This window comes from Tripterygium wilfordii, chromosome 1, assembly GCF_013401445.1.
Source record: "Tripterygium wilfordii isolate XIE 37 chromosome 1, ASM1340144v1, whole genome shotgun sequence".
In the NCBI taxonomy this organism is placed as follows: Eukaryota; Viridiplantae; Streptophyta; class Magnoliopsida; order Celastrales; family Celastraceae; genus Tripterygium; species Tripterygium wilfordii.
This window is the reverse complement of record NC_052232.1, coordinates 7,611,155-7,625,482: the sequence shown is the minus strand read 5'-3', so window position 1 is coordinate 7,625,482 and position 14,328 is coordinate 7,611,155. Positions and strand designations below refer to the sequence as shown.

At 37.3% G+C, this 14,328-nt stretch overlaps 2 protein-coding genes across 2 annotated transcripts in view; one reads left to right on the top strand and one right to left on the bottom strand.

Annotated features, from left to right (window-relative positions):
* LOC120002680 (phenylacetaldehyde reductase-like) overlaps positions 1-14,328 on the bottom strand; it is a 30,970-nt gene that overhangs the window by 13,965 nt on the left and 2,677 nt on the right. The gene's annotated exons all lie outside the window — the stretch shown is intronic.
* On the top strand, positions 5,003-7,112 carry LOC120002701 (phenylacetaldehyde reductase-like). Its single transcript, XM_038851475.1, has 7 exons — positions 5,003-5,208; positions 5,307-5,476; positions 5,691-5,882; positions 6,012-6,174; positions 6,384-6,570; positions 6,678-6,861; positions 7,001-7,112. Exons 1-7 carry the CDS (start codon positions 5,082-5,084, stop codon positions 7,007-7,009), a joined length of 1,032 nt encoding a protein of 343 aa, XP_038707403.1. The 5' UTR covers positions 5,003-5,081; the 3' UTR covers positions 7,010-7,112.

Here is a 14,328-nt window from a genome sequence, read left to right as displayed (position 1 = left end):
GAATACAAATTAATAGCCTCATTGGCTTATATAGCCGAAATACCAATTCTAGTCCTATTCCTATTGTAATATGTAAATCAAAGGAAACTTTTCCTAAGTAACTTGCATAATAAGTAATAACTAAAGGAAACAAATACTAGTTATGATAGGACTATTATAAAACTACTAGCTTCCTTCTTTGGCCCCGCCAATTGCTTCCTCTTCTTGCATGGAATCGGACTCCACAAAGGCATGAGTTGGATGTGAAGTTTCATGGTCAGCCCGTGCTCGAGCCTCCCTCTCCTCTTTCATTTTAAGCCTTCGAACTCGATTATAGGCATTCTTCAATTGCCTAGCTTGATCTTCATCATTCCCCCCCTTCAAGCCCACACTTGTCCTCGAGTGGAAACTGGGGAAATTGCAACTTGAGTAAAGCCAAGTCCTCCCAAGCGGCTTCTTCATCCTCCAATGATTCCCAACGAACTAACACCTCCCACCGGTAACGATTACCTCGCTTTAATCTTCGATATTCCACAGCTTCACGTAGATTGATTAGGACATGCCCCTCCGGTGACAAAAGGGGCAGCACCGAACTAATGCTAGCAGTATCACCTACCCGACGTTTCAATTGTGATACGTGAAACACAGGATGGATTTGTGCTTCTGCTGGTAATTCCAGTTTATATGCAACCTCACCAATCTTTTGCAATATTTTATAAGGTTCGTAAAATCGGCTACTTAGCTTATATAATGCCTTCTGGGATAGGACTTCTGCCGATGGGGTTGAATCTTGAGGTAAACCCAATCACTGACCACAAAGACCTCCTCTCAACGATGTTGGTCTGCAAAAAATTTCATTCGATTGTTGGCCCTGTCTAAGTTACTTTTGAGTTCAGCAAGCAACTCATCCCTTTCACGTAAGTCGCGGTCCACTTCATCATTAGGGGATGACCCATCCATGTAACTAACTAGATATGGTGGAGGCCTACCATACAAGTATTCAATAGGTGTTCACTTTCTGGATGCATGGAAGGTGGTATTGTACCAATACTCAGCCCAAGGCAAAAAATCCTCCCACTTGCGAGGGTTTTGATGACAAAAAGATCGAAGATACTATTCAAGGGAGCGATTAGTTACCTCAGTTTGTCCATCAGAATGCGGATGATATGCCGAACTCATTGACAACTGCGTTCCTTGTAATTTAAACAATTCTCCCCAAAAATTACTCAAGAAAATACGGTCCCTATCCGACACAATAGATCTTGGAATACCATGAAGCTTGACTATATGTGCAATGAACAACTGTGCTACTGATTTTGCGGTATATGGATGTACTACCATTATTCCATCGAACCCATTAGACCGAGGTAGCCCAACTGTAAAATCCATAGTCACATCCTCCCAAACTCTGCTCGGAACAGGTAAGGGCTGGAGGAGTTCGCCCGGCTTTCGCGAATCACTCTTAATTCGTTGGCACACATCGCACGAAGCTACATATCGGTGAACTTCCTTTTTCAATCCCGGCCAATTAAATAGTTGAGCCACGCGGACCCAAGTGCGGTATACACCTGAATGTCCCCCACTACAGAATTGTGAAAATGGTGTAAAATTTTCTTCCGCAAGTCTTCTATGTCTGGCACCCATACTCGACCATTGAAGTACACGAGTCCTCCCTTCATCTCATAATCTATCCAATCCTCCGACTGTTCTTCTAGCTGCTTAACTAACCTCTGACCTTGGGGAGAAGTCCGCATTCCGGCACGAATTTCCTCCCAAATTTCCCAATCGGATCCAGATATAGCTACTAATACTGAATTATCTTCTCCTCGAGATAAGGTATCCGCTACTTGATTTTCTCCACCCGGCCGATACTGAATTACAAATTCATACGCCATAAGCTTGGCCACAAATTTCTGTTGCTAAGGAGTTATTATTCGCTGCTCCAAAAGATGTTTCAAAGGTTGCTAGTCGGTTATAATTTTGAATCTTCTCCCTACCAAATACGACCACCACAAATGAACTGCTTCCACTATTGCTAACATCTCTTGGCATAGACCGACCACCCCTTCTTCTTAGGGCCCAAAGCCTTACTGAGATATGCTAAAGGCCTCGTATGTTGGGTAAGAATAGCCCCAATTCCAAAGTCGCTAGCGTTCGTGTGAACCTCAAATTCGGCTTGGAAATCTGGCATTGCAAGGACCGGGGTTCCAGTCATTGCATCCTAAAGCTGCATAAAGGCCTTTTCTCCTTCGTTCGTCCACCGGAATCCCCCTTTTTTTAACATGTCCGTAAGAGGTTTTGCAATTATTCCATAATGCTCAATGAATTTCCTATAGTAGCCAGTTAGTCCCAAAAATCCACGTAGAGCAGAAACGTTTTCCGACCGCGGCCAAGAGGTCATTGCTTCAATTGTTTTCGGTCCACTGGCACCCCATGTTCCGATATGATATGACCGAGGTATTCAGTCTCCTTTTGGGCACGAACAATTGGAAAGGCTTGATATGGAAGTGGTGGCGCATCAAGATTTCCAAAACTATTCAAAGATGCAACAGATGATCATCCCATGTCTTTGAATAGATGAGTATATCATCGAAAAATACCAAAATAAACTTCTGCAAATGCAACCCAAATATTGAATTCATAGCGGATTGAAAAGTCGATGGTGCATTGCATAGTCCAAATGACATTATCAAGTATTCATGGTGACCATGATGAGTTCGAAATGCCGTTTTATGTATGTCTCCTTCATGGACTCTGATATTATGGTAGCCTGCACGCAAGTAATTTTGAAAAAAAATGCCCTACCCAATTCATCAAGCATATCATCAATGGTGGGTATTGGAAATCGATCCTTAATAGTGGCTGCGTTCAGTGCCCGATAATCATGGCAAAATCGCCAGGACCCATTTTTTTTTTTAACCAAGAGCACTGGTGAAGGGAATGGGTTGTTGCTTGGTCTAATTAATCCGCTGTGCCACAGCTCGGCCACCTGCCTTTCAATTTCGTTCTTTTGAAAGTGGGCATACCTATATGGTGCTACTCGAATAGGTGTAGATTCATCCTTCAATACTATCTTGTGGTCAAACGGTCTGGATGGGGGTAGAGAAATGGGTTCTTTTGAAACATAGATAAATTCATTGAGCAATATATGTATTGCTCCCGGTACTGCATATGAATTATCATGACCCTGAACCTCGGCCGGTGTCTCTAAAATGGAGAAACATTGGCCACCATGCCGACACAACTTCTCCAGTGCCTTGGCTTGCACAGTTTCACACTTGTCTGGTGGCTGCATAGATAACTTGACCCACCTGTCACCCCACGCAAACTCCATTGTCATATGATGATACTCAGACACTATCCTTCCCAAACTTTCTAGCCATTGAACACCCAACATTATATCCAGTCCAATTAATGTTAACACAAATAAGTCTACGCACAAGTAGATTCCTTGTATTTTAGGAGTTACCTTGTTACAAATCTCACTACAAGTCAGTTGTTCCCCATTGGCGACCCGAACTTCAAAAGCCTCTATAGTCTGTACGGGCAGCTGAAGTTGTCTTGCAGTAGTGCTGCTAATGAAATTCAACGAAGATCTGTTGTCGATAAGCACCGCCACGGACTGGTTCTGAATTTGAGCTCGAAAGCGCATGGTTCTTGGACCTTTGACCCCAGCTACTGCATGTATGGATATGGTGGGGTCCGAACCCTCCTTGCTTTCATTAATTTCATGAACCTTAAGTTCCTCCTCTTTTGATAGAACCTCTTCATTCTCTCCAAAATTTTCAATCACAAACATCTGAGGAGCCTTGCACTTATATATGTCCCGGTGTAAATTTCTCGTTGCAATTTAAACAAAGCCCTTTTTCTCTCCTTTTTTGCATATCCTCCCACGACAGCCTCTTCACGCCCGATGGAATTGGCTTTGGTGCTGCTCCAGTTGGTTTGGTCGACGGCAGTTCTGGAGGCTGGCTGCTGGTAACATGCATGCTAGCTTTTTCAATGTATCCTAGCCCTAGCTAAGGATGTTGTAGTTATGGATGTGTTTTTGAGACTCTTATGGATTTCTACAACAAAAATGATGTGTGTCCATAATTTTGGTGTCCATAATTGTTCATAATTTAGGTGACATAAGGAGAAGTGTGGGGGACCATTTAATACAAAATGATCCCTCACACTTCTCCTCATGCCACCTATATTTGGAAAATTATGAATATCAAAATTATGGACATGTAGTGCTTCCGCTTCTACAATATTGCAACAGTAACATAATAGTTCTACTGCATTCTTGGACATATATATATATATATATATATAGTGGAGTATCAAAATCTTATCCAAGTGCGGAAGAGTATTTGCTGCTGCAGATAGCAAGGCCCTTCAAAGGAAAATAAGAGATGGTCTTTTATGTGTAGCTAGGCATTATGGATCTGTAATATTGTATAACTTTTTTATAAGTATGAATTAAGACTTGTACTTCCATATATACCATGTTTTAGTTTATTTGACTTTTAGGTTTTAAGAGCTCCACATACATAATGATTGGTGGGCGACTGTGAATTACTCTAGGGTTCTAAACCCACCAGAAGAATATTACATGTTCAAAAGATCATAACCTAAGCATGTACATCAATTAGTGATATTATGTTGTACAGCATCTTGACAATCCTAAACCTAAATTACTTTAAAGCCCAAGTTGGTGACAGTCATAACCCAATGTATTTGTGGTAGACATACTTGACTTGTAAAGAGGCTTTATATATATGCCAATGCCATATTACTTTCTTTCTTTTTTGGGTTGTCTTCACTTGCTTTTTCTATTTTTATGGTGCACTTCTTGAACTCCCTATGAATATTTAGCTTGCGACACTAATTTCGACAGCCAAGCGTCTGTAGTCCAACGGTTAGGATAACAATCAGTGTATAACAAGAATGGGTGGTGGGCATAAAATCCACGTAGAATGTCCTAGATATATGCACCACATATCACCAGCCACTAGCATAACAACCAATGATTGATGAGAGTAGATGAAAACCTGGAAACAATATGTAGTCTGTATATATAATAGATTGTGTCTTATTGCAATCAGTGTATAACAAGAATGGGTGGTGGGGAAGGGGAAGGGAAGGTTGTGTGCGTGACAGGAGGATCTGGTTACATAGCTTCATGGCTGGTCAAATTCTTACTCCAACGGGACTATACTGTCAAAGCCACTGTCCGAGATACAAGTCTGTAAAATCTATTATCTTCTTCCCTTCTTGCTGCTTCTTCATTTGGTGCTTCGATTTATGGTTTTTTTTTCTTTGTTTTTTGTGTGGTGAGACAGACGATTCAAAGAAAACAGAGCACTTGTTAGCACTTGAAGGAGCAAAAGAAAGACTTCACCTTTTTCAAGCAGATTTAATTGAAGAAGGAGTTTTTGATTCTGTGGTTGAAGGGTGTGAAGGCGTTTTCCATACTGCTTCGCCTGTCAATTTTTCTCCTACAGACCCACAGGTGAACCCACTAATTACAGTATATTAATATATTATTGTAGGAGAATTGGGGATGAGAAATTTGAATCAGGGTTTTGAGAAATTCATTGAACCAATAATATATATACGTGGTTTGAATTTAAATGCATTTGTCTTTTGATAGCTTAGGAGTTATGATAAAAGCATTATATTGAAGCCATATATCGTTTCTTGTTTTCATTTACTTCATGCTTCAGGTGGAGGTGATTGAGCCTGCACTGAAGGGAACAATCAATCTACTCAAGTCATGTGCAAAAGTCCCTTCTGTAAAGAGGGTAGTTTTAACATCTTCTATTGCAGCAGTTATTTACAATGGAAAACCTCTAGCCCCTGGCGTCGTCGTTGATGAGACTTGGTATTCGGATCCTACATTTTGTGAGACATCAAAGGTCGCTACTAATTTTACTTGCGTTGCGTAATCGACTGCAAATTCAATGCTGTACTTGTTTTCAAGAGTTTTATAAGGAATTGATGCTTAAATGTTTAGTTGTTTTCGGTGATGCTTAAATGTCCCTCAGATTTGGTATATGCTTTCCAAAACTTTAGCCGAGGAGGCTGCATGGAGATTTGCAAAACAGAATGGAATCGACATGGTTTCGTTAAATCCAGGGGTTGTGATTGGGCCTCTACTACAGCCAGCCATTAATTTAACCGTGGAGGATTTCCTGAACCTGATAAATGGTATATTCTTTTTAGAAACTAGTATATGTCATTGATCTTCCTATCTTGCCTGCAGCTGGTATATCAAATTTATTTCGGTACCGGCTGTTTGCCTGATTATGAAGGGCGATGTTAATTTGTTTTCCAGGTTATGAATTAACCCACAACTCACCACACGACACCATTTGACAGGGATACTTTTCACAACAGCTGTTGTGTTTTGAATGCAGGAGCACAAACACTTTCAAGTGATAGTTATCCATACGTTGACGTCAGAGATGTTGCATTCGCACATATTCAAGCGTTTGAGAACCCTATAGCCAGCGGAAGATGTTGTTTAGTTGAAAGAGTAATAAACTGTTCTGAGGTTCTGAAGATTTTGCATGAACTTTACCCGAGTTTGCCCCTTCCTGCAATGTAAGTATCATTATTTGTAAGCTGTGGATGTCATTTTGAATGGTGCCTGTAATTAATCAGACTTCTTCTATCTAAGACCTGTATGTATATGCTTATTTGCGGCACAGACACACCGACGACAAATCTTGTGTACCACCATATCAAGTCTCGAAGGAGAAAGCAAAGAGTTGGGGCATCAACTTTACACCACTTGAAGTGACAATTAGGGACACTGTGGAAAGCTTGAAGGAGAAGGGATTTCTCAATGTTAAACAAGAATCATCATCGACAAGCGATGAAAATAAAGTTCAAGTATAACTTGTGCTATGTCTTTCAATTAGACTATGCAATTTCTATTAATAAGCTTTTGAGTATTTTGTTTGTCTTGAAATGTGTCACCGACCTGCAACATTACTAGAATTTGCTGTAATCCCTTCATCTATAATGGCAGTTGTTGTAGCTACCGCGCTGGAACCGGTTGTTCCATTGCTTCTTTCAGAGTCTCCTCGTTGGATTGTGCTCCAGGTTATGCATTCTCCATGTACTGCTTTGAAACATATCAAAGTTTGAAAAACTGATATTAATAAAGTCGCATTACAAGACACACAGTCTTAATCAATTACAATGTTTTTCTAAACAACATCCAAGCGTCTCGTTTGCATGCGCTAATAATTACTGTGGTCAAGTTTACCATCTCAATCAACAACCCGTTATTAAATTTAGGGACATTTAATTTCCAATCTTGATCATTAATCACGTAAGATACAAGCCATAAGTTGCATATATGAACATGCATTACCAAAACAAAATATAGCTGACAGAAGGTGTAGAAACCTCTTCTCGGGTCACATTCTTGTTTAATTTTACATCTTTCCAAAAAGCCTTGTTGTCGGGAGCTTTATTTTAATATACGTTAAGATATGGAAATCACAATCCAACTATTTATTTTCATTTTTTATGCTTAAAAGGACCCAATTTTTTTTTTAAAACAAGGAGAGGGATTCGAAAAGAGTTGGTATACATCATGATCTATCCATATATATACAAATTATTAAAATTTGTAATGTTTGCAACTTATATGTCATGGTGGTAGTCAATAAAAAATTATGTTGATTTGTTACAATTATATTTGGACTCTATCTATATAATAATAATAATAACTTTATTGATAGCCACTAGGAGTTCCCACAACAGAGACTTTTTATTTGCCCATACATGGCAAAAGGTGAATTTTGTTAGGCTAACATAACACTGTTCATGCTCCAATAGTTTAGATTATGATGAGCTCTTTTTACTGTCCCACGGATGTGGGCATGGCAAATCAAAAGCTCATATGTTTGCACACAAGTCCCACCTCTATTACACACAAATTTTACATTAAAATTAATACCGAGTCTCATCTCTATTACACAAAAATCAAGCCAACAAATTTATACAATTTTAGAGCATTTACAATGGTATGTGTTTAAGCACAATGATAGTTTTTTGCTAGGCATGAGTAATGTATGAGGATTTATATTTTGCTGATGTGGTTGTATTGGGGAATGTGTTTTGTTGATGTCACTTGTGCAACAAAATGTATTGGTACAATTGTGTAATTTTATTGGTTTGATTTTTGTGTAATAGAGGTGTGACCCAGTAGTACTGATTTAAAGTAAAAATGTGAGTGTGTGCAAGACGTGGGTCCCATTTTGGGTCAACATGGAGGCATGCAATGTTCTATCCCCTCATGTTGGGACAATTAAAAAGAGACTAACAAAAAAAAATGATATATCAATAAAAGAGAGAGCTTATTCCATCATATGTGATAGTAATCACGAAAAAGTAAAAAAATAAAATAAACTGCATTTCACTTCCAGAAGATAAAGAATTCTTTTGGCCCGCCTATTACAAGAAAAAAGGAATGCATAAGAACTCAAATTAGTTCCCTATAAGAAACAGCTAATGCATAGCCATCTCGCATGGAAGATCCAGCACATATCCTCATATTTCCACCAATTCCCCCCTTTTACATAGCTTTCTTACCATTATTAATCACTGTCATGAACAACTTCAAACCAAATGGATCATCTTTATCAACGTACGTACTTTTCAAACTCAACTGGCCCATCTCTTGGGCCAGGCCTCTCACAAATGCCTCAGTCAGGTTTGAAGCAATATGTTTTCATAACCTTTTCCAATTGCTCATTTGCACCTCCATACAACATATCAGTATCAACATCTTTCTTTGGCCTATATAAGGTTGAGAGCGTTGGCTGAGCAGTACTAAACAATTGAATCAACATTCACAATTTTGGTTGCAGTAATCACCCTCTATATGACCCAACTTTGAAGATCGTGGTTGCCAAATATTCACTATTTGTGATGATTAATGACAGATATATTGGATTCAAAAGCACGTCTTCATCGGAGTTTGGCATTCTTGAAGAGTAGGCTCTACTCTACATATTCGCTGAGGCAGATCGAGATCCTCTTCTGGGGTATTGTTGTAGGCATTTCGCATCGCCAACGCATTCAGTGGAAACCATAAGTACTTTGCATTTACTACTGGCAAAAGCTTTTGCTGTCAGAATTTCTTAGGGTGAAATGTATCGAGTTGGTTTTTTGCATCGAGTGATATCTGTATATTTCTGTTGGACGTCTACTTGCTTCTTGTCCTGCTTCTCTTCAGGCATTGATATCTGATTGTACTTAACGTTGCATTCAATGTTATCATTAAAGATGATCGAAGCATGACCTTTGAGTAATGTTTTATGATAGAATAGAATGAGAGACTTTCACTATTTTTAAAATTAGGGGGGCATCCATGGATGGTGAAAAAGTGATTTTTGATGGCAACAAAAAAAAAATGATGGTACAACAATGCTTTTATATGTTGATCCATTTTTGTTAGCCCAATTGGTATGACATGGGAGTTGCCATGCCTATATATTGGTTTGTCTGGGTTCCACTTTACTTTTACAACAATACATTTACACCAAAATCAATATTAGGACACATCTCTATTACATCAAAAATCAAGTAAGCAAATTTACACCATTGTACCAATGCATTTTGTTAGTCAAGCCACATCATCAAAATATTTATCCATATCAGTAAAACACATCCCCATATATTTTGTTGACCCAACAAAACTACACCATTGTGATTGCTTACCAATAAATTTTGTTAGTCTAACCACATCAACAAAATATCAATCACATCAGCAAAAACATGTCTTTCAATATGATTTGTTAGAGCATCCACATCAGAATATCTAAACATGAGACTGTCTGTAAAATAGAGAATAATTATAGAGAACTTATCAAAATATAACTCTGCATCAGATTACCTAGAGGTTCACTATTTTACAGAATATAAACAGTAATTGCCTATATCTAGAGAATCACTATTCACTTTCTTAAACATAAAATAATACTTTTTATTACTTTATTCTCTCCTCACTCCTCTCTCTCTCGCTCTCATAACATCTCTTCTTCCCAAAAATCATAAAATCAAGCAAAAAAAATTAATTTTCTCCAATTTTTAATAACATTAATTTATTATTTTAAATAACAATAATTTATTAATATCAAATATAATTAATATATTGTTTTAAATGAAATCAATTTAATATTTTAAATAGAAGTAATTTATATTAATAGAATAAATAAAGAAAAGAGAAAGAAATATTATTTCAATACAGTAGAGAATATAATAGGTAATCGGATGCAGTATTGATTGGATAGAGAATGAGAATCTATAAAATAGAGAAAAATGATATTTTATCTGTATTTTTGGAAATATTAAAATTTGTTAAGATGATCTGCTGCAGCCTGCAAGTGTTATTAGCCTTAACAAAAATTTAACATTAGTGCTAGAGAGACAAAATCAAAAGGAGGTATTGTAAATTGGATGCCGAGGCTCTGCTGTAACAAAGCCCATTGTAAAATCAATATGAGTGACTAAACATTTTTTTATTTTTTAAAAATTATATTTGTATTTTGATCGGTTTTATGAATCTAATGACATATTTTTTGTTTGAAACAAAAATCAAATTCAACATGAAAAATGTATATAATATTTTCGATTTATATCCAACGATTCAGGATTATCATGCACTTTTTATGTTGAATTTGTTTTTTGTTTCAAACAAAAAATATACCGTTAGGTTCGTAATACCGATCATAATATCCATATAATTTTTCAGATTTTTTATAAAACTTTTAAGTTCCTATCCTTCCCAAACTTTCTAGCCATTGAACACCCAACACTATATCCAGTCCAATTAATGTCAACACAAATAAGTCTACGTGCAAGTAGATTCCTTGTATTTTAAGAGTTACCTTGTTACAAATCTCACTACAAGTAAGTTGTTCCTGATTGGCGACCCGAACTTCAAAAGCCTCTATAGTCTGTACGAGTAGCTGCAGTTGTCTTGCAGTAGTGCTGCTAATGAAATTCAATGAAGATCCGTTGTCGATAAGCACCGCCACGGACTGGTTCTGAATTTGGGCTCGAAAGCACATGGTTCTTGGACCTTTGACCCTAGCTACTGCATGTATAGATATGGTGAGATCCGAACCCTCCTTACTTTCATTAATTTCAATTCATGAACCTTAAGTTCCTCCTCTTTTGATAGAACCTCGTCATTCTCTCCAAAATTTTCAATCACAAACATCTGAGGAGCCTTGCACTTATGTCCCGATGTAAATTTCTCGTTGTAATTAAAACAAAGCCCTTTTTCTCTCCTTTTTTACATCTCCTCCCACGACAGCCTCTTCATTCCCGATGGAATTGGCTTCGGTGCTACTCTAGTTGGTTTGGCCAACGACAGTTCTGGAGGCTGGCGGCTGGTACGCCTTCCTTCAGTCTTTCCACCCTTGTGAACATCACCCTAATAATCATTCTCCAATCGCGCATACTCGATGGCCTTTCTTATTGATTTGGGCTGCCTCGCCCTGACTTCTCTGGCCAATTCTGGTTTCAACCTGCCAATCAAGGTACCTATGAGAGCTTTCTCCGGCCATCCATGCACCAGATTAGATAATTGCACAAACTCCTTTAGGAAATCTCGTAAGTCACCAGTTTGCCGTACCCTTGATAATTCGGCATCATGATCGACAAATCCTATTGGCCGGAATCTAGCAAGTAATTCACGCTCAAAATCCTTAATTCGAATTTCTTTTTTATCCTTCCGATAAATTCTCTCGATCCACTGCCACCACAAATTTGTTTCTCCTTCCAAGAAAAAAGCCACGTAATTTACCCTTACCGCTTTCTTAATCTCATGGAATTTGAAGAACTGGTTGGCTCTGCTCAACCATGTCATGGGATCATTCCCAATGAATGGAGGAAAGTTCATTCTCGGCTTAATGGCTGCCAGAAATTTTTCTTGTTTCTTCCCTACTGGGGTCGTCTCCTCTTCTAATAATGATTCATCATTGGTTTCTGTTGAAGAACCCGACCCTGAATTGCTATTCTGTTCTGGCCGGCCACGGACTTTGGGCTCAGCCATATTGCTGGTTTGATTACCAAGCCCTCACACGATTAGTTCTTCGAGACGTGCCATCTGTTGACGGAAATCTTATCGAACCTCTTGGAATCCTGCTTGCATCTTAGCGTTGGTGGTTTGGAGATTGGCCTCCAAAGCCTTCAATCGTTCCTTCTGTGAACCCATAAAAGGAACATCTCAATGAAAACACCAATGATAAAACTTGTTCTAAACGGGAAGTAGAGAACAAGAGTGGTGAGAACGAATTCTTGGGGTTTTTCTTATTGATTAATTGAATGAATACAAACTAATAGCCTCGTTGGCTTATATAGCCGAAATACCAATTCTAGTCCTATTCTTGTTGTAATACGTAAATCAAAGGAAACTTTTCCTAAGTAACTTGCATAATAAGTAATAACTAAAGGAAACAAATACTAGTTATTATAGGACTATTATAAAACTACTAGCTTCCTTCTTTGGCCCCGCCAATTGCTTCCTCTTCTTGCATGGAATCGGACTCCACAAAGGCATGAGTTGGACGTGAAGTTGCATGGCCAGCCCGTGCTCGAGCCTCTCTCTCCTCTTTCATTTTAAGCCTTCGAGCCCGATTATAGACATTCTTCAACTGCCTACCTTGATCTTCATCACATAGCCCCAGCACCCAATTTACAATACCTCCTTTGGGATTTGGTCTCTCTAGCACTAATGAAAATAAAGCATGCCATTTATTAGGTACTGTTGCAATGTTAAATTTTTGTTGAGGCTAATAACACCTGCAGGTTGCAGCAGATCATCTTAATAGATTTTAATATTTCCAAAAATATAGATAAAATATCATTTTTATGTATTTTATAGATTCTCATTCTCTATCCAATCAATACTGCATCAGATTACCTATTATATTCTCTACTATATTGAAATAATATTTCTTTCTCTTTTCTTTATTTATTCTATTAATATAAATTACTTCTATTTAAAATATTAAATTGATTTCATTTAAAACAATATATTATATATATTTGATATTAATCAATTATTGTTCTTTAAAATAATAAATTAATGCTATTAAAAATTAGAGAAAATTAATTTTTTTTAAACTTAATTTCATGATTTTGGGAAGAACAGATGTTGTCGGAGAGAGAGGAGTGAGGAGAAAATAAAGTAATAAAAAGTATTATTTTATGTTTAAGGAAGTGAACAGTGGTTCTCTAGATGTAGGTAACTACTGTTTATATTCTGTAAAATAGTGAACCTCTAGGTAATCTGATACAAAGTTATATTTTGATAAGTTCTCTATCATTATTCCCTATTTTACAGACAGTCTCATGTTTAAGTATTCTGATGTGGATGCTCTAACAAATCATATTGGAAGACGTGTTTTTGCTGATATGATTGGTATTTTGTTGATGTGGTTGGACCAACAAAATTTATTGGTAAGCAATCACAATGGTGTAGTTTTGTTGGGGTCAACAAAATGTATGGGGGATGTGTTTTACTGATGTAGATAAGTATTTTGATTATGTGGCTTGACTAACAAAATGCATTGGTACAATGGTGTAAATTTGCTTACTTGATTTTTGATGTAATAGAGATGGGTCCTAGTATTGATTTTGGTGCGAATGTATTGTTGTAAAAGTAAAGTGGAACCCAGACAAACCAATATATAGGCATGGCGACTCCCCGTCATACCAATTGGCCTAACAAAAATGGACCAACATATAAAAGCATTGTTGTACCATCATTTTTTTTGTTGGCTCATCAAAAACCACTTTTTCACCATCCATGGATGCCCCCTACTAGTGGCTATCAATAAAGTTGTTATTATTATTATATAGATATAGAGTCCAAATATAATTGTCTAACAAATCAACATAATTTTTTATTTTTAATATAAATTTTTTTATTGACTACCACCATGACATATAAGTTCCAAACATTACAAATTCTAATAATTTGTATATATATGGATAGATCATGATGTATACCAACTCTTTTCGAATCCCTCTCCCCGTTTTAAAAAAAAATTTGGTCCTTTTAAGCATAAAAAATGAAAATAAATAGTTGGATTGTGATATCCATATCTTAACGTATATTAAAATAAAGCTCCCGACGACAAGGCTTTTTGGAAAGATGTAAAATTAAACAAGAATGTGACCCGAGAAGAGGTTTCTACACCTTATGTCAGCTATATTTTGTTTTGGTAATGCATGTTCATATATACAACTTATGGCTCGTATCTTACATGACTAATGCTCAAGATTGGAAATTAAATGTCCCTAAATTTAATAACGGATTGTTGATTGAGA